The sequence below is a fragment of the Ambystoma mexicanum genome, chromosome 2q (assembly GCF_040938575.1).
Source record: "Ambystoma mexicanum isolate Mex_15411 chromosome 2q, UKY_AmexF1_1, whole genome shotgun sequence".
Classification (NCBI taxonomy): Eukaryota; Metazoa; Chordata; class Amphibia; order Caudata; family Ambystomatidae; genus Ambystoma; species Ambystoma mexicanum.
In genome coordinates, this window is record NC_090924.1 from 368,887,737 (window position 1) to 368,908,553 (window position 20,817).

At 44.6% G+C, this 20,817-nt stretch overlaps 2 protein-coding genes across 5 annotated transcripts in view; one reads left to right on the forward strand and one right to left on the reverse strand.

The window, feature by feature from the left end:
- EARS2 (glutamyl-tRNA synthetase 2, mitochondrial) overlaps nt 1–7,897 on the reverse strand; it is a 291,133-nt gene extending 283,236 nt beyond the window's left edge. The window contains exon 1 of one of the 3 annotated variants that reach the window (XM_069647400.1): nt 7,558–7,897. In XM_069647400.1, the coding sequence (XP_069503501.1) occupies nt 7,558–7,705 (148 nt within the window). In that variant the 5' untranslated portion in view covers nt 7,706–7,897. Of the gene's footprint in view, nt 1–7,543 lie in introns of all 3 variants that reach the window. The other 2 variants (XM_069647403.1, XM_069647402.1) reach the window with 2 other exon arrangements.
- Nucleotides 7,898–8,316: 419 nt separating this feature from the next.
- USP31 (ubiquitin specific peptidase 31) overlaps nt 8,317–20,817 on the forward strand; it is an 821,813-nt gene continuing 809,312 nt past the window's right edge. For both annotated transcript variants that reach the window (XM_069647404.1, XM_069647405.1), the window contains exon 1: nt 8,317–8,894. In XM_069647404.1, the coding sequence (XP_069503505.1) occupies nt 8,343–8,894 (552 nt within the window). In that variant the 5' untranslated portion in view covers nt 8,317–8,342. The remainder of the gene's footprint in view (nt 8,895–20,817) is intronic.

Here is a 20,817-nt window from a genome sequence, read left to right on the forward strand (position 1 = left end):
CCTCCAATTTTCGCTCAATCTCTCTCCTCCCTTTCCTCTCTAAACTTCTAGAACGCCTGGTTTACTCTCAACTTTTGTCTCCAACCTCTCCCTTCCCCCCACCCACTCAATCTGGTTTTCGCCCCAAACATTCCACTGAAACTGGCCTTCCTCTGTTCTCAATTCCCTCCTCACTACTCTAAGCAATCTTCTATTCTCATTCTCCTGGACCTCTCTGCCGCCTTTGATATGGTTGACACCCCTTACTCCTCAACACTTTTTCCTCCTTTGGTCTCAAAGGCTCAGTTCTTATCCTACCTCTTTCTCGTCTCTTAGGGCGGCCGTTCCTCCCATATTCATTCCCTTGACTATGGTGTCCCCCAAGGGTCTGTGCTTGGACCATTCCTCTTCTCACTCCACACCTCCCTCCTTGCTCCATTATCACTTCCTTTGGTAGCTCTCCCCATTTCTATGCTAACGATACCAAGCGCTTCCTCTCTTTCTCCTCCTTCACCCCCGATATCCACCTCAAACGTTCCTCCTGCCTCACTGCTATTAAAAACTGTATGTCTTCCCACTGTCTCTCCCTTAACACTGACATGACGGAAGTCTTATTCTTTCCCACCAACACATTTCCTCCCCCCTCTTATCCTCTTCCCCCCCCCCCTCCAGTCTTTCCCTCTCAACCTCTGCCAGCAATCTTGGCCTCTACCTTGACTCTAACCTCTCATTCTCTCACCACATCTCACTTACCTCTCAAGCCTGTCGCTATCACCTCTTCAATGTTTGCAAAATCCGTTCCTCTCTCATCTTAAATGCTACTAAACTCTTAATCTCATCCCTTATCTTTTCCTGCCTATTTTAGTGTTCTGCTCTCCTATTTGGCCTTCCTGCCTCTCATCTTGCCCCCCCTCAAATCCCTCTATCACTTTGCCATCCATACTCATTGCCTCCTCTCGACCCCCATCTCCTCTTCGCTTTCTTCTCTTGGTTGGCTCCCCTTTCACCCACAACTTAAATTCAACTTCCTTAGCCTCGTTTTTAAAATCACTTTATAACCTTGCCCCTCCCTGCCTATCCTCCCTCCTCTCTTTCTACACCCCTTCTCGCCCTCTCGTTCTGCTGAACTTTTCCTCCTTACTGTTCCTCCTTCTCCTTGCACCCCTTCCCGCTTCTGTTCTTTTCAGCCCCTCTGCCCCTCTAAACTGGAACTCTCTACCTATCCTTATCCGTTCCATTTCCTCTTACTCCTCATTAAAATCTCACCTTCTTCATCCTCCCTCTTACCAGCCCCTTACTACTCCTACCTACTCTTCCATTACTTTTATCTTGTTCCTAGTTCTCAGTAAATTGTTCTTTATACTGTTTTCGATTATTGGACTCATGTTCAGAACTCATGCTTCTATTGTATGTAACGCTCACCTGATTCCCGCAGAGGCGCCGGTCTTGACTGGGTGAATGCCGTATCTTCAAAGGTGATGTGTAACACACGGTTGGCTCTTTGGGCTGGACCTCTGTGCGCTGTATGTCTGACTCGAAGAGTAAGATGTCTGCAGATAGAAAATATGGGATTAATGAACTGGGGTTATTGGGTGCCTCTCTCCTCTTCCCTTTCTCTTCTCCTGTAGAACCCCAAAGGTTAACGCCCTCACCTTAGGTAAGTGAACGCCAAACTCTCCATCTGCCTCGGGGCAGGGTGCCGAAACCAGTTTCTTCACTGGATAAGGGTGCAGGACTCTTGACCTCAGAGGACTGCTGTCCGTCGTTAACTGCACGAACGGTAAGTTCTGGGCACTTCAAATGTCTTAAAAGTCTTTTGTAATGATATCCCTTGTTTTGCAGGGTTCCGGCGATGGCGGATGGCGGGCTGATGAGAGTTGAGGATCGAACCCGCGTGAGGAATAGAAGCGCCTGGAAGCACGTAAGTAAGCGCTTGTAGCCTGCTTCACGATGCGCACTAACTGTCCCTTTTATCTTGCAGGTACAAGTTCGGAGCTTTAGAGAAGCTGAAGGGTGCTGGAATACCCACTGGATTCGGCGTGGGAAGGAGTAATGGCACGTGAGTAATAAAGTTGCCCAATGTCTTTAAACGCACCTTCTTTTGTCTTTCAGATGCGGGATGCAGCGCCGAAGGCCTCCGGAGCGTGCGAAGAGCTGGTAAGCTTTTGTCTTTCAGATGCCGGAATGCAGTGCGAAGACCTCCGGAGCCTGCGAAGAGTAGGTAAGCCTTTGTCTTTCAGATGCCGGAATGCAGCGCGAGGCGTTGGTGACAGCCGATGGACCAGGTAAGAGATGCGCTGCCACTGAAGACCGTAGTGCTAACCTATTCTTTCTTTGTCTTTACAGGTGCTGCTGAAGACTGGATTCCAGGATGGTAAGCCTTTGTTCCCTTAGGCCCAGGATCAGAAGCAGAAGACACGATGAGCGTTCTGCTGCAGAGAATGCAGAATAACGCAAAGCAAGATTCATCCATCGGGTGTGGTTTAAATAGCCTCCTGTAGTGCTTAGGTGTCTCCTTCCACAGCCACGCCCAGGTAAGAAAAGAGTTCCTGCTTTCCAGAAGAGTTCCAGTGTTCTGAACCTAGGGAGTGGCTCCTGCCCCACCCAACAGGAAAAGTAGTCCCAAACAGAAGAGGATCAGGGGTTCAACTGGCAGGTAAGTAAGCAGCATGGTCTGCTGCAGGTAAGTCCACCCAAGCATTATGAGCCCGGCGCTTCCAGCGCTGGGACTGGGCATCTTTATGAGCCTGGTGCCACTGGCGCAAGGACAGGGTCCAAAAGGTCCCAATTGGGACTGGCTGGCACTCGGAACCGGGGTTATGGGTCTGCTTCCAAGGGAGTCGGGCAAGTCCTGATCTTTTGGAAGCAGAGATCATGACATGTATTGCTGTTGTTGTAATGTAAAGCGCTATATAAAATTAAGGGGGGTCTGGGAATCTCTCTACCAGATTCTCTGTGAAAGGGACAGTGAGCTAAAGACTTGGTAGAGTCTCTCCCAGGGGTTATTCACCCAAGAACAGGTCATTGGGCTGTGTTCGTGCTGGTAGAGAGATTCCCAGACCCCCCTTTGTTTTGCATGAATTAACTTTGGGTTTCACCCTAAGTTAACAGGGCGATCCAGACGTGGACCCCTTGCTCACTGGTCTTAGAGAGGCAACAGTTTCACTTCACTGATGATGCCCAACAAGGCTGAAACACGTGTATGGGGTTACTGATGGTACTCTTGTTCAGAGGAGAATTGCCTAGAATTTCGGCGCTGGACTGCCCCTGGGCAGGACAAAGGCTGATATGCGGGGAAATTTCTTCTCTGTGAAAGGGACAGTGAGCTAAAGACTTGGTAGAGTCTCTCCCAGGGGTTATTCACCCAAGAACAGGTCATTGGGCTGTGTTCGTGCTGGTAGAGAGATTCCCAGACCCCCCCCCCTTTGTTTTGCTATATAAAATTAATAAATACAAATTGGAACAAGGAGGAAATGAGATATGTGCTCTGAAGAACAGAAGAAGTGATGAGGGAAAGAGATTTACATTGCTTTAAGTGTGGCTATAGCGGACACCTTTCTTCGAGCCCATTCTGCCCGGCTCGAAATGCATCCTATATGAAATGTAAGCGCAAAGGACACTTTGCTTGGGTTTGCAAGGAGGGAGCAGTGAATTCTACTGAACAAACCCTGCCCAAAACGGAACAATAACTGGCACAGCTGTCCCAAACAGATAACAAGCCCAACAATGCCCAACATGAATTTGAAATCTCAGCTCTCTTTTGAGGCAAGAGAGGCCCCTTGGACGAATTTCATATCAATGGGAAAGCATTGACAATGAAGGTGGACAGTGCTTCTCCTTCAAATATATTCTCTGGCGAAACTTTCAAAAATGCCATTGGTGGGAAAGAACAAGACCTCACGGAACATGACATCCATCCTAATGGTTATGGAGAAGTTGAAATAGAGATGATGCAGAAATTCAATGCCAACATAGAGTATAAGCACTGCAGTTGTGCTGCAGGGGTGTTTGTAGCAAAAACGGGATCATCCATTCTTGGATGGGATGAACAGGCGAGTCTTGGTATTCGGATCCAAGAGAATTCACAGGAACCACTATCAACTGCAGAGGTTCAGGACAGATGGGCTAGCGAGTTCCCAGAAGTTTCCTCGGGTGTGCTAGTATTTTGAACATCTTATAAAGCTGAAAAACAGTGCTGTTCCTGTTATACCTACAGTATGCCCCGCACCACATCATCTACAAGAGAAATTGAAGGAGGAGTTGGATAAGTTATTACAAAAAAATGTGATCGAAAGAGTGGAAGGTGCGGAGTGGCTGTTTGCAGTGGTTTTGGTGGCCAAGCCAAATGGGATCCTGAGATTATGTGTAGATCTCAGGTATCTAAACAAGAATGTTTTAGTATATCGACATCCCTTACCAGTCATTTCAGAGGTCTTCTCACTTCTGTAAGATGCCAAATAATGAACGGTTATTGATCTATCTGCTGCTTACCATCAAGTGCTGTTAGCACAATGTTGTCAAGAACTCACATTCATTACCTTCAAATATTGCAGGATGCCCTTTGGTCACGCTTCAGGTGCTGCTGTTTTTCAGAGGGTAATGGAGAAAGTTCTTGAGGGCGTGAGGAACATTATCATATTTCAGGATGATGGTTTAATACATGCTGCCTCAAGGTTTTATGCAAATTGAAGGGCGCAGGGACTCACAGTTCAGAGGAGCAAGTGTCACATTAGGGTACAATCGGTAGAGTAGTTGGGACATTTAAGCTGATGGAATTGTTCCGAAGAACTGTTCAGTTGAAGCAATTAGGTTGGCCCCTGAGCCCAGACAAAAAACAATTACGCTCATTCCTTGGGTTATTGGAGTATTATCACAAGTTTGTAGAAAACTTTGCAATTCTGTCTGCACCTCTCAGATTCTTGCTTAACAAAGATGACAAAATCAAAGAAAGTATTTCCAATGCTCGTTCGCTAGGAACATTTTCAGTTGTATACTAATTGACCTTTTCACAATAGACCTCGGGAGAATGGACCTCATTTAGAAGGTCAATTAGGAAATATATGCGGGGGAAAACCCCTGCAGCCCCCACCCAATCCAAACCCCCCCTGCAACCCTCCACCCAATCCCCTTATATTATTTATAATCCAAAACCAACCCAATACATATATAAAATAATATTAAAGATCAATTGTGCAGAAGTCAATTAGGACCACTATAATTAGGTCAATTGTGCAAGGTCAATTTAGGTAATAGCACATTTTCAGCTAATAGCAAAACTTTCCTAAATGTTGATGCCAGTGAGGAACGTGTGGGGCCCTTGAGGCGTGCGGAAAGTAGTTATTCTGTTGTGGAGAGAGGGGTATTAGTGGTATTTTGGGAAATTTTACATTTTTTCCTTGAGGTCAGCGCTTCGTGGTGAGATCGGACCACAAACTGTTAGTGTAGATGATGGCCGGTATGAGGTGGAGTAAAGTTTCTCCCAGGTTATCTAAATGGCTATTGGGTCTTTAAGGATATAACGTGTGTTTATCTGCTGGGAAAAAAGAATTCAGTAGCAAACTGTCTTTCGAGTCTGCCTGTGGATTCATCTGAACAGGAGGAGTACTGCCATGGTGATGAGGTGGTTGTCGCCAGTATTGAACAAGGTGTCATTTGTGAGGAAGAATGGGAATGCGCAGCGAAGGAAGATATTATTTTGAAAACCGTTGTGGAATGGGCAGTAATTGGATGGCCTGACAGGAATATTTTGGATAGGAAGTTTGAGCTTTATTTTGAAGTTAAAGAGGAGTATGGGAATAAGGAAGGGAGTGAAGTTTGTACAACTGGAAATGATTAGATAAAAATGGATTGAGTTAGCTCACCAAGGTCAATTAGGTGTAAATGACACAGAAAGGAGGTTATGCCAGAGTTACTGGTGGCCTGCCATGGACAGCTCGGTGGAGAGGGAAGTGGGTGATTGTGTAGAGTGTGCAACGAGTGACAAAAGTAAGGTTGTGCGTGAGACTCCGATTTCAGTGGAAGTACCACCCCAGCCTTGGCAGAGGGTAGCAATGGATATAATGGGTTTGATTCAAGGTTAAGGGGAGGATTTCAAATTTGTGTTTGTGATAGTGGACTATCAATCCAAAGGGTTGAGAGGGAAGCCACCACAATTGAGATGATCAGGTTTTTGGAGAACATTTTGTTTAGGGAAGAGTTCCCATTTACCTTGGTAACAGATAACGAAGTACAATTCTCCTCCGAGATGATGAAGAATTTCTTGAATGAGAATTCTATACAGCATGTGCGAAAGGCTGTGTATCACCCCAGGGCAAATGGCATGGTAGAGCAGTGAATAGGTTTATCAAAGGAGGGATACAATTAGCTCCGAGATAAGCTTTACTGTGGTGGTTGTGCTGAGAGAGTTGGTTTGGGGTTACTGCACTACCCTGCATTCAGTGACGAAAATATTTACTTTTGTCTCGTTGAAAGGGCGTGAGCGAGGAACAAAACTATCCCCTGGTTGGTTGGGAGTAGCAGTTCGTGTTTGGGTAGACCGTGAGCTAGTGATGAAAGTAATAAAGGGTAAGGAGCATTACAAAAGGGTCTTTGATGCCAGTCATGGGGTGAAGGATTGAGTGTGGTTGGTTGGAGATTTGGTTTGGATAAAAAAAATCCCTGGTTGGGACCAAAATGCCTTGTGAGAAAATGTGTGGGACCAAAGAGAATCACTGCTGTGAAAGAGGGAGTGGTGATTTTAGAGGGAGGTGAGGTGTGGTCTAAAGGTAGGCTGGCCTTACAAAGAAGTGATGGGAAGGAGTGAGGCTGGCAGAATTGGGGGAGTGAAGAGTGATGGGAGTGGTGGCGTGGAGGTTGATGGAAGTTTTGAGCATGTTAATGACAATTTGAGGAGTAATAATGTCAATACCAAACGCAATATCGTAGACAACAACAATGTCAAGTGTGGTGTCCCAGACAAGGGATTTCTTGAGGGAATTCCTGTTGGAATGTATTATTTATTTTTTTTAAACACACCCAATACCGTACTCTAGCTCTGCAGCACAGATTCAGCATTCAAACCTCTGTTGCTCTGCATGGTCTTGCTTCCAAGACCAGTGCGTTGCCCCTTTGCTATCCTCTGTTCATCATAGAGTGAGTCGAATCACTTGAAGGACTTTATTCAATTAAATGAATTGCCCTGTTTTATTTTCTTATATGTTCTATATATATTGTTCATCTTATTTTTTAATTTAAAAAAGTCAGAAAACTTATTTTGTTCTAACATAAATTTTGTTTTACAGGTTAGGTTAATGAATTCCTTGTAGCGGGGAAGATTTGTTGTGTGCTTAAATTATGTGTTTTCACTTCTTGAAGGGAATGTATTACTCCATTCTAGAACGTTTGTTTTGATTTGGGGCCGTTAAGATGCCCAGTGGGCCAGCAGCAAATCTCACCGGTTAGTGCGGATCTTTTCAAGATCCGCAACTTTTTTTTTAGTACATTTCCACTCCCTCGCTGAGCTATTTGTATCACCCCACAACACACTGAATCAAATCCCGGCGCTACAAACACATGTCATTCTCACCTTCCTTATCCTACCTGTGGGGCTTGGAGCGAAGCGCACCCGCACCGTTTCTGAGACTGACCCTCCTGCTTCACGACAGCACCCGCGGTTCACCTGAGACGTCCCTGCTAGGATTCTAAAAACTCCAGGCTTATTCAGAAACCGACACTGCAGAGGCACCATACTACCTTTCGTAAAAAAGCCAGGCAAATCTCCTGCAAGCACTCATGCAGATTACCCTTCAATACAAAGCATGCGAAAGAGAGTGACTTCCGGTAAGGAGGAAAACAACGAATCAGCAGTCAGCGCTGGTTTGTCCGCCCAGCCCCGTGACGGTAGAAGACCAACCAGGCTTGTGGCTAGCTAATACAGCATGACGCATTCGAAACGCCAAATTAGACTAGAGTCCTGCACTCTCTCACTTTCTTAAAGCTGCAATTTGATCCACAATGTATGTTCAGAAGAATTAATACATATAATGTCTGAAACTATTGGCGCTGCCAATATTAGTTTGACTTTACAAAATGAACTTTCGCATTTGTAAAGCGACACTTATTAGCCTTGACAATACTTGTTTTCGCCTAAAAACAGCACCTTAATCCTAATGCCAAAATTACAGTCTCCTGGAAGCCGCTTTTTGTTGCTCTTTTTACGATTGAAAGTGCTTGTGTTTACTTTAGTACAATGCACATTGAGTAGTCCTCTTTCTATGACTCTAGAGACGTCTCTGTGCATGGCCCAGTCTATTGTTGACTTGCACTTCCTCTATGTTCATGCCTCTTCCGACATCTAGCGGAAGCGTTGGATTGCTTGGGCTGTCATGGCTGAGATTTGCCCAGCCGGCCCCACGGGCCCGAAGGAGAAAAAGTCCTTGCGGCGAAGGCTCTTCCCCCCTCGGCCCCGCGGCGCTGTCTCTCTCATGGGCCGCGTGTTGCGCACTCTTACCACCCTCTCTCGGCTCACCTCCGAGCCTGCTCCATGCACTCCACCACCGGCTACCCCTGATCCGCCTTCTCCCAGACCCACGCCAGAGCACGGATCTCCCCGTATCCCAGATTCGCCTCGCACTCCTGGTTTGTCGGGTTTGAAAAACCATGGAAATACATGCTTCATGAACGCCGTTCTGCAGTGTCTCAGTAACACTGAGCTTTTCGCAGAATATCTGGCGCTGGAGCAGTATCGAGGTCCGGGGGGTGCTGACAGCGGCGACACGCAAATGGATGGTCTGGGATGTCCTGAGGAGACAGATCCTATGGAACAGTACAGGGGCAACCCTGTTGGACGTGGAGCCGAAGTCACGGAGCAGCTGGCCAGCCTTTTGCGAAGCCTCTGGACCCTGGAATACACACCTCAACACAGTCGTGAGTTCAAGGTGAGAATTAGATGAAGGCAGAAGGGAGACATACGTTGGTACACAGGGAAGAGGGTAGTAGATCAGTGTGCATACCCCCATGACAACATTATATTGCAGGATAGCTTTTATCAATCGTATGCAGTGATGTTTGAATCTTAACAGCTGCCTTGCTGCTGTGGTGCGCACTGTGCTGGGCATCCATCCCACTGTGCTGCTGTGGTGTGCACCCCCAACTCTGCTGCTTTGGTGTGCATCCTCCCTCCCCCCTGTGCTGTGCATCCCAATGTGCCCTGCATCACTCCCTCCCTCGTCCTGTGCACCCCTGCCCACCGTGCCGCTGTGGTGTGCACCCTCCCTCTTTCTCTCTCTGCGGTGTGCACCCACTTCCTTCTACTGCGGTGTGCACCCCATCCCTGTGCACACCTTCTCCATCTGAGCTGCTGTGTGTGCATCATTTCCTCTGTGGTGTGTGCACCCCCCTTTCTCCCACTGTTCTGCTGTGGTGTGCACCCCATCCCTTTTGGCCTGCTCTGGAGTGCGCACCCCCCCTTTCCATCTGTGCTGTTGTGGTGTGTGCACCCAGTGGCAGATTTAAGGCAAAGGGCCCTGTGGGCAGCACCTGACACAGGGCCCTGGGTGGGTAGGTCATGGAGGCGGAGCTTTGGGCGGGCGTAGTTAATTGTGGTAACAAGTGCACAATGGCAAACTTTAGGAACAAAAGCTATTTTTTATGAAGTTGTCTTTATTAGAGTTACCTAGGGGTCTGACTATCTGGGCCTCCTCGGCAGGCTTTGCTCAATGGTAATAGTGGAGGATGAAGCCTAAAGCTAATGTTGGAAATTAACATATTTCAAGGCTATGGACGAGTATGGGTGAGAAGAATAATGTAGCAGAGAATACAACTTTGTGTGGGTTCAATGAAATGCAATGATATGAAATTAATGCAGCACAGAAATAAAACTTGAAATGAATTCAATCAAAGACAATGTAATTACTCTTTCCCCCTGTTACTACTCAATCCCCCCCTATTATGCAAGATGAAGAGATGGAATGAGGGCACACAGGTTTCAGGAATATACAATCAACAATGCAGTTTAATCCCAATTCCCCAGCAAGCTTAGAGAACAGGAATGATTTTAAAACCGGTCAAATGCTTTTGAATGTGATTTTGTAATGAATGGGAAAAATGCTAAAATGACTTTACTGCGCTAAATGGGATTCAAAACTAGTGGGAGCTGCTTTGGATAGGTTCAGGTAGACACTAGCAATGATGTTTGAATGACTGGCAGGAAACTGAATTCAGAGGTTGAATGCAAGAAATAGCAATTTTATATGGAATGAAATTGGGCCAAATGCAGAATCGCAGCAAACTTTTAAGCGTGCAAGAAATGTGATTACAGAAAAACTACAAGGAGTTGGAATGTGGTTCTTAGTTCGTTTGAAAGCTGAGGATGTTAGCTTCAATTTGACATTTCGTTAGCATTTACGGTTCAAAAGTTACATCGGTTTTAGTAAAGGTCAATTTTTCAAGATTTCAAAACGAAAGATGCGCTTTGAAGATTAGGAACAAGTAACACTAGGGAGTCTATGGAGCCGCAAACTACACGACGGCACAGCCACCGTTCCAGAGGCGCCCCCGGATGGTTTCTATCTGCCTGAGACGCTTGCCTTTCTCCAGCAAATATATATTAGCGCAGGGATGATTATCACTACAATTATCACAGGAATATATGTATTGGAGAAGGATTCAGGATAGACAAAAGAGATTCTACAATACAGTCTGGATATGATGGAATGGGTTGGATGGGATTACTTTAAACTAAGAGATGGCTATGGACAGTTCTAGGCTAAATGCTCACAACTATGGGTTTGGAATGGGCCGTCAAGATCTGGTCAAAGGTTTGGACTGTAATTCGTTCGCCACAGGACAGGTCTCAGGCGCTTGGTTCTGCTCTCAGCAAGGCACTCTGGTCTGCACGGCCTCCTGGACTGGATCTGACGGGTTGGTTCTGGGTACAGCTCTGCTCTACTGGTTTGGATCTCTGGGTTCTAGCAAGGGTTCTTGGCAAGAAGCAGCAACACAGCACGGCCAAGCTGTTGGATTAGTTGTGCCCCTTGGAAGTTTGGGTTAAAATCAGGTTGCAAGTTTTTAAAGGCCAGCTGAGAAGGGTTCAGCTTTTTGGATTGGGCCTTTTGCTTCAGTGTTCAGGAGTCTGGATATGGGTTCTTCCTGCAGAGCGCTTCGCCAGTCGATCAGTTGATGGGTGAATGTGTGTGTGTCTGTGCCCTCAACAGTCCCTATTTATGTATTTCCCAAGGGGGTGGGGAGGCTGACTATACTAAGCCCAGCCTCTAGGAAACTGATTGGTCTAAGTATTCCCTCTCTCCTGATTCGAGAAGGAAACAGTGTGTCATGTTTATGGTCCAGGGAGAAAAAACTCCCCTTTGTGTCTAACCAGAAAATCTATTTTTCATAAACATATTCACAATATTCCAAACTTGCTAATATTACATATTTAGATTACAGATTAATTAAGGCACATGTCTGTCAAAGTCCCGTCTTCTGGAGAGCTTTGGTTCACAAATGAGTTTTTCGCGCTTTTGGTCGGTTACTCAGTGTCAGTTCTGTACCAATTCTCTCACATACATGCACATACCATATGGGCATATTCCTGTAATATACGTCTTAGGAAATGTGTCTGTCAATATTCCTAGCATAATCACAATTGCTACAATATCAACATTTTCGTGGTTCAGTCTCTGAACATCGCACAAATTCCAGAGCAGTTTTTACTTGTGAGCAACCTTTTCACTTTAATAACCTCTAAATTCCATATTTTTACCAGTTTGGCACAATTTTCTATAAGTCTTTTCCTCAAACATATATTTTCTCCACTTTAAAATCCACATCTCAGTCTGGGACACCCTCCAAGGCTTGGCTGAGCCAGAGAGTAATTTGAGTATCTTCCTGCCAGGGCTGGTTTCTATTGACGCCCCAAATTATCATTTCCTTTCAGTTCAAGGCAGTCCTTTGTCTCCACTCAGAGCAACAGGCCAAAGTGCTCCTCACTTTTCCTTTCACACCAGCCTGCCAGTTTCTCAGCAGAGCAGGGGGGAGATTCCTTTGTTGGGTAGAAGGTGTGGAATGTCTTTGAAGCTCAGTGTGGCTAACTTTACTCACTTTTGAACAGTGTTTACAGTAGTCTTGTCCTAAAATACAAATTACATTTTTACAAATATATCCACAAATCTCTTAATTTCAGCCTTCTTAAAATATAGAGATTGAATTGTAACAACCCATCCTGCTTTTGATAGGAAGTCTCTTCTTTGGCATATTTTGATTTCAATGTACAACTTTAACAATGACCGGTTTAAGTAATCGCCAGCTCCTGTCACGGCGAGCAGCGATACTACACTCATTTTTTACATTTTTTCCCAAGCAATCATCTTTAAAGGTGGATTTTCTTCTGATAAATATGTTTCTGCTGACATTGTGCTTAGGTGAATTCTTTAATTAAATTGATGTTTAACACCCAACAAGGAGGTTGGATCTCTTGTGATGTTTGGGAACCATGATTTTTGCACTTTCCACAGCCAAGGAAAAACGATTTTTAAACAGCTCTGTGTTTCTCTTGCAATGCAGGACTGTTTTCTTTTCAAATAGTTTCATTTTTCTCTGTTGGAGGCCAAATGATGGGTTTTGGAAGTGGTCTCCTGTGTTACCACTGACATAGGCAAAAGTGGATTGGTGGCCTATTTTTCAGGTTTTTCCTGTGCACTTCTGGGTGATTTTAGCATGCATAATGCTTTCCAGCGGCCATTTCTGATGTTTCTGATAAAAACAGCGCACAATGATGTTGCAGGGCATGGCCTAGTGGGTTAAAACATCCCATAACGCAATAAGGGAAGTAAAAACACAATTGCCAGCTAAGCTTCATAAAATGATGCCCTACGCATAAATAAAAAAATAAAGTGCAATGCTAGAAGTAAATAAATTGCCAGCGCCAACCAAAGGTCCCCAAATTTTATTGGAATGTACTGCCTCTTCGTGCCTTTTGCCTTTGCAAATGCTTCTATCAATTTTGATCTAAATTCTACACAGGATCTTGTTCAATTGCCAGAAGCGCCAAGTTACTTAGACACTTCTGTGTCATGGTAGAGCGCATGTAGTTTTTCACACGCCTTAAAGTACTCGTGCTCCTCTGTGCACTTGCAATGCCTATTGGCAGGGTCAAAAAAATCCTACACAGCATAACCATCTCTGGTAAGAAATCTTCCAGAGAAGAGGAGACTATAAACTGCAGATTGTTGACCACTGTTCTCGTGGGGTATGCACTCCCAGTTTTGACATGTTTCTGAACTCCAAAATAGTAGATCTGGAATAACACCAGGTTGCCTAGTAGCTCACGGCTGAAGACTGAATATTTCTTTAGGAGGAGTTCAACTGCTTTCCCTAGCTCAACACTGCTGAAGCCTGATAACCTTTGGGGCTGTCGAAGCCAAAAGGGTTGCTCGCTTCTTGGAAGCCATTGCATCACTCTCTCATTTCACCAAGCATGTTATCCAATACTTCAAAGTATCCTAGTTTGTTTTTCCAAAGGTGAAGTGCCACATCCCTTAAAGTTGCTCCATCATGCCTTGGTACACGCCTTTCACATTGGACAGGGAAATCATTCCGTTCAAGTCCCATTGCTTCCCATTCTTCTCTGGCACATTTAATAAAATCAAAGTCGGCATCATCTGACCTTAAATTTGGAAGCTTCTGTATTGTCACTTTAAATGTTTCAGCAACCAAAAATAGGTCAATTGACTTAGACTGTAAGATGCGTGCCACAGCATCCATAACAGTCAGGACTTTCTGCCACCACAACAAGTTCAGATAAAATACCCAATCCATTGATAAGAGGAGTGTTCTTGCCTTCATTACATCCTCTTCGTTGGGCATGGGCTTCAACCTCAAGGCACTCAATTATGTTCAAAAAGTTTTATTTCATAGCATCAACTGCCTTCAAACGAGCAGCTCAACGTGTTTCACACAGGGCTTTTAAGCGCAATGGCACATGGTGAGGTTTTTCATATTATTGGCTTGATGAAGTAGGTGTGACATCATATAGTTCTTTTTCATGTTCTCCTGTACTGGAGATTTCCTCTTGTGGAATTCCGTTGCAGTCGTCTAGGGCATAAAAGTGAAAAATGTCATCTAGTTGGGCATTTGACTTTGTAACTATTGAGTCACTTTCTTGGGCAAGAGAAGTAAGGTGTGCATGATTTTCTGCTTTTTTTTCGATAAAAGTGCCCAGCGGCGATTGGAAAATGCAAAGTAAGTGTACACTGATTGTATGATGGTAAATAAACATTTGGTGGTTGGGCTGGCCCTGTTCCCTGCTGCATGTACCAGAACCAAGTTAATTTGATGAGCAGGGCAGTGTATACAAAGGGCATAGAGATGGACTCCCAAATCTTGAATTTTTGCCTGCAATCCACCCCGTGTGCCCGACATCACACTTGCTCCATCATATCCCTGCCCACATAGATAATTGCGATTCAGCCCATATTTCCCAAAAAGAACATTCACAATGCGGGAATACAATGCAGCTGCATCTGCTTGTTGTAGGTCAATGAAAGAAAGAAAGCTCTCATTGATGGTCACATTGTTTTTTTTTCTCTATCAATATGAACATATCATACCAATATGGCCATTTGATCTACATGGGATATATCAGTTGTTGAATCAGCAATCGGTGTAAAGAATTTCACCTCTTTACACAAATCTAGGATTGATGTCCTAGTCTCCAAAGCAATCATGCCAATGAGCTCATCAGTTATGGTTTTGCTGACGTACTTTATACGGTTTTGTGAGTTGAGATGAGCATTAAAAGTAGGATTGTACCTGGCAATCAACTTAACCGTCAAAAAAAGTCCACAGTTGAGACCATCTAGGTTTTCCCAATGACCCCGAAAAGGCATTCCTAAAGTAGACAAACTTCGAACTAGGTCTAAAAGAATAGTTAGCACTTCATGCCACTTCTTAGGAAATGTCTGTCAATAAATGTTTCAATGCTTTGGTCATTGTTGTAAGCTAAAGTAGATCGCATGTGCGATTCGCTTTTTGCGTGTATCATCATTGATTGTCCAAGACACCGCCAATGAATGAAGCCTTGATCCCACTTTACATGTTTGGCTTCATGGTCACCCAAAAGCCAGCAATAATGGCAATATGCATAGTCTTCTTTGTATGAGTAAGCCAGACATTTCACTCTTATGCTTTCATTTAATGCATTCTTTATGAAATATGCTGAAGAGGAGAAGTGATGCAAACTGGCATTTCTTGGATATTGGCCATCTGGAAAGTCTTTCAAGTGGTTGGCATGCACCATGAGAAACCAGAGCACACAGTTCAGCTTGAGTAACATGTTTGTAAAGCGCTTTATCGTTTGCAAAACAAACAGATCTTAATTTATCACCCGGTGATTCCACCTCAGTGATACATTCATTCGCTGTATAATCTGCAGCACTTACTATTTTCAAATCGGTTACAGAAGGATTCTGGGGTACTTTTTGTGGGCTCATGTTTGTGATCACATCAACACCGCCTCCCTCTGTGCTGCTGTGGTCTGTTCCCTCACACTGCTGCTGTGGTCTGTTTTCTCCCCCTCCACCCCAATGTACTGCTGTGGTCTGCTTTCTCCCCCTCCATTGTGGTGCTCTGCAGCCACCGCTGTTGCATTGCCATGGTCTGCATCCTCCTCCTCCCCAATCGTCAGCTGCCTTTTGACCCCACCATCCGAACGCCTGCTACCTTGTAGGTAAAGTGTGTCGACCAGAAACTCTCAAATTCTGAGGAAAAGTAATGGGCAACTGATTGACTGACTGGTGGAGGGCAATAAATGATTTGTATGGTGTTTCCACGCATATGACCTGGCCAGATTACCACTTTTACATCGGAGTACATTTCGGAACACATTCATTTGTTATTTTTAAAAAGTGCATTAGTTCACATATGCACTTTTTACACTAAATATATGCACAATTCTGTATCATAAAAACACACAATTTAGTTCCTTTACATAATATTCACACCAAACAGCAAACCAATAATAAAAACACATCTACAAAGAAATAATGGATCCCATTTCTAAAATCATAATTTTCTTAATTGGTTTTAATATTTAATTACGAGGAAAAGTAAGGTTTAAACCCTATAAAACACGGATAAAAGCATTTGTGTTTTAATTCCAGTCCCTCCAGTTTGGGCTTGGAAACTTTACTAGGATTTTGAAGACGGTTCAGTGTTGTACAAAGAACAGCGTTTCGTGGTAATCTGAGCTGTTTTCCCAAAGCTATCTGGGGTCAACACACTGCCACCTTTTTTAACCTAAAGGGACACTGGCAGCTCAGGGAAGTGGATGGGAAGGCGCGGTGTATATATGCAGAGTATTCCCAGGGAAGCCTCAAAACCATCTAAGAGGGGCTTTGTCTCCACAACACCCCAAGGGAGACTCAAAAGCTTGCTGACAGGACCAAAAGACTGGTTTAAAGCCATAGGGCTGTATGCTCAGCAGCCATAGGGCTGTATGCTCAGCATGGAGCCCGCACATTAAACGCTACCCCTTTTCTCTTAATATAAATAAAGGGTGGTAAGGGATAAAGATGGCGGTGTACTTCTCCAGGCAGCCTGAAAGATTCTTTCCCCTATAAGCTCTACCTCCGTGCTGTGATGTTGCCTTACTGTGGCAGTGCTGTGATGTTGCCTTACTGTGGCATTATGTGGTGACAGTCATGTAACATGTGAAGCTTCCTCTACAGGAGTCCTGAGCTGTGCAGCGATTGCACTCTCAACAGTAGTTTGCAATTTACGATACTATTTCACTTTCTTCCCACTGCACCCATCGCTCAGTACATGACCTTGAAAGTGGGGCCTGCTTAGAGATGGCTGACGCACCTGATTTCTTTTCCCCTGTGTGTTTACCTTTCGCCTTGTACACAGTTCACTTTGGATTGTCACTTCTAATGTGTGTGTCCTCCTCTCTTTCCTTGTGCAAAGTTCACTGTTGCTTAAAACCATTGGCTGGGCAGCCTCAAATGTGTTGCTTTTGGGTGCGTCCGGTCAAGTTATCACCTAAAGGACAAATAAGCTTTGACACTCCACTCTGAACCACATCCCAAGCTTATAATTGCAAGGGGTCAGAAATGAGAGGCGGACACAGTTGCAATATTTTCAACAGACTTCTTTATTAAAGAAAAGAGGTTGGATAAAGTATTTTCTGTCCCCATCGTAAGGAGTGTTTACCTTCCTAGAAAACTAAAGATCAGTCTGTCTTGTCAAAATTAGGCAAACTGTCCTTGAGTCCAAAACGTATCTGATCCTCGCACTAAAACAATCAAAGGTGTAAGGTACATGTCTTGGTTTTGATTTAGCAAACAGTGTGTGAAAACCAAAAATGTGAAAATTCAACAAACAATCCTTGAATCCAGGAGGTAATGCCCTTCCCCTGGATTGTTCCATGTAGAACAGTAATGTGTTCTTTTCAACCAAGGATTCCCTAAGAGTGACGGAAATGTCTCTTTCACACAACACTTTCTTCAGGATGGCAAACATGTCTTTTGGAATAATATGAAATGTTTCTCTTTTCCACAATAGCTTCCTATGACGCAGCTCTCCTTTTTACATGGATTACCTGGTATGCCCAGCCAGGAATCCCCCTCTGGGCTTTTGAAGATCCTCTGGTATACTATCTTTCTTCCAAAGGTCCACTGCCTGATATACTTATTTCAATAAAAAAAATTCTCTTCAACTTACTCAAAAATGGATTACCTGATATACTCCCTGCAAGGAACCCACTCTGGGGCTTACAGACCCCCTGCTAGGTATCTTTTTCCCAAAGGCTCACTGCCTGATCCCTCACCAGGACTTTCCGCAATGTTCTCGTTTAATATTCCTCGGCTACATCTGGAGAGGGCAGGAGCCCATCTCCCTCCACGAAGGAGCCGTGACTGCAGGAGCAGATCACAAACGTGAGTAGGATGCTGCTTGCACTCGACTGATTATGCGTCCAATCCAGCTCTGAATCACCTGAAACCTTCGGATGACTCAGTGTGCTGATCTAAACATCCCACGATCCACAGGTATCCTGCGCCCCAACCTCTGACCTATCATAGACATACTCGCACGTTAACGCCCATGATTCAGTCCACTACTTTAATTTCCTCGCTAGCCCAAACATATAACTCAGCATAATGTTAGTCAAGTCCAGTAGACCTACCCATTTGTCTAACGTACATAAATACAGTTGCCTAATAGCGGCCCATTTGCATAACTGCTTACAACTCTGGCATCCACAGACTAAACGTACCCACTCGTTGCTCTGCGGACTCTTCCCATATGCTACGCCCAACCTCCTTTATTAAGTGTTACTAGCCTAATGAATATATGTATCTTGCACTAGCAGAGATCCATACTGATGACTTCTATTATAATAAAATAGAACACATTGCACCTAGACCAGTCACCTCTCACTTATATGCCTCTGCCCATGCTAAAGTAGCCTGCTTGATTCTCATCTGCCTAGCTTATGTCGGACTAGCCTGTTTTGAATTATATGTGCCCTGCCCTTGTTGAATCTAGCCTAATCCGCTCTCACATGCTTAGCTGATGTGAACTAGCCTATTTTGAATTGTTTGTGCCCTGCCTACCCTGGCTGAACTCACTACTATGTGCCCTAGAAAGACACAGGCGACCTTTCTGCTGTGTCTTACCTTACTCCTAGTCTCCTTAATCATGTCCTTTCTAAACATGTACCATGCCCTACCTTGGACAGAAACACTCGACTCCGAGCTAGATTACCCTGCCTTTACAAGCCCACAGCTCATAACAAGATCCTTAATGCCCCGTACAAAACTACCGCACTGCACCCTCACCCACCCCCTAGACTAACCATATCCAGTGATAATACTAACCAACCAAAACTCATTCCTAAAAAATTGCAGAATTTGCCTAACTTAACCACGGTATCCGGAGCCATAATCAACGCCAGATCCTTAGTGGCCCGCGCTACAGAAATAGCAGACATCCTATATTCCGATGACTTCGACCTCCTGGCAGTCACGGAATCTTTGCTGCATGAAGCAGCAGGATTAGCGCTTTCACTAGCCATACCTGGAAAATTACCAACTAATTAGAATGGACAGACCCAACAGCAGAGGAGGTGGTCTTGCCATTATAGTGAAAACCAACCTTGCTTTAAGACTCATCACTCAGCCCTCCCCTAAATCCTGTGAATTACTCACGGCCAAATTGCCCATTTCCAACTGTAGCACCTTAACTATTCACTTAATATATAGGCCACCTGGCTCCACCGGTTTGTTCGAGGAGGACCTATCTAGCCTCCTAGCCAATAATACCAAAGTCTCCTTGCAACTTCTAGTAATAGGAGATTTCAACCTGGGATTTAATTACCCTGAGGACAAACCAGCCCAATCCATAGCTACCATGCTAGCTGAACATGGCCTAACCCAAAAAGTCACTACCCCAACGCACGACAAAGGAAGCGTCCTTGATTGGGTTGCCAAGTTGAACTGTGATCACACCATCACCAAAATTACCCCCCCTCCCCAACAATGGACAGACCACCATCTAATTGACTTTTCCTTAACCTTAGATAAACAAATGATCAAAAATAAAGCCATGGCAACCCACCTCCCCACTAGATCTAAAAAAAAATATCACACCTGACAAACTCCTGCCACTCCTCCTCCCCACCATTAATACTCTCCCCCACAACTTGGATCCTGAACTCCTTGTGGACAGTTACATTAATGATATGTCTAAAGCCCTAGATACCATTGCACCCTTGAAACTACGTAAAAGTAAACAACAAGCACACCTTAACGCCTGGTTCACCCCTCACCTAAAAGAACTAAGATTACAAAAAAGGAAATTGGAATCCTCATGGCGACGCACCCCTTCTGAAGAAAATAAACTGAAACTAAAACACTTCGCTAGTAACTACAAAAAATACATTTTGCTCACTAAAAAAAACCTCTTCAATGAAAGAATATCCAACGCAAGCTCCAATACTAAGGAACTATTTGCCATCCTAAGGGAACTGGAATCCCCTGTACATCCCCCTGACAATATACCTAAAGATAAACAATGGTGCACCAGCATCCAAAATGTACTAGCTAACAAAATAACCACACTCCAAACTAAAATCGCCAAAAAAAAGCCTCCCTGTCCTAACGAGACACTACCTACCAGCCCTACCTTAGACATACCTGGCCCAGCTCCATTCAAATTTGCCAAAGTATCCATCCAGAAAACTGAAAAGATTATTGCATCCCGAAAACCTTCCAACTGTAAGGGTGACAACTGCCCAGCCCAACTAATTAAGGATGCAGCAAGGGACCTAGCCCCCTTTATAATTAAACTAGTTAATGCCCCCTTCTCCACCAAAACCATCTCAAGTAACCTAAGAGTCATGGGTTTTACCTCTCCTCAAGAAACAAACCCTAGACCCCTCTAGCCCTACCAACTATAGGCCCGTTATCACGGTACCTTTCCTTCTAAAGGTAATAGACAGAGTAGCCTATTTACAAATCCAGCATTCTCTTGAAACTAACCAGCCCCTAGGTACCTGCCAATCTGGGTTCAAGCCACAACATGGCACAGACAGCCTAATTGATCTTAAAACACAAATTGACAAGCTCAACGACGAGGAAAACCCTGCCATGCTACTCCTCCTTGACCTGTCGGCGGCCTTTGACCTGGTGGACTACGCAGTCTTGTGTGAACACTTGGCATTGGCTGCCCACTTCTCAAGTGAGGCCATAGGCTGGGTCCAGTCATTTCTGGACAACAGAACAATGTGTTTTCTCCACATCGGCATCTGCGGACCCTATCAAAATAGCATGCAGTGTTCCCCAAGGTTCTTGTGTCTCGATA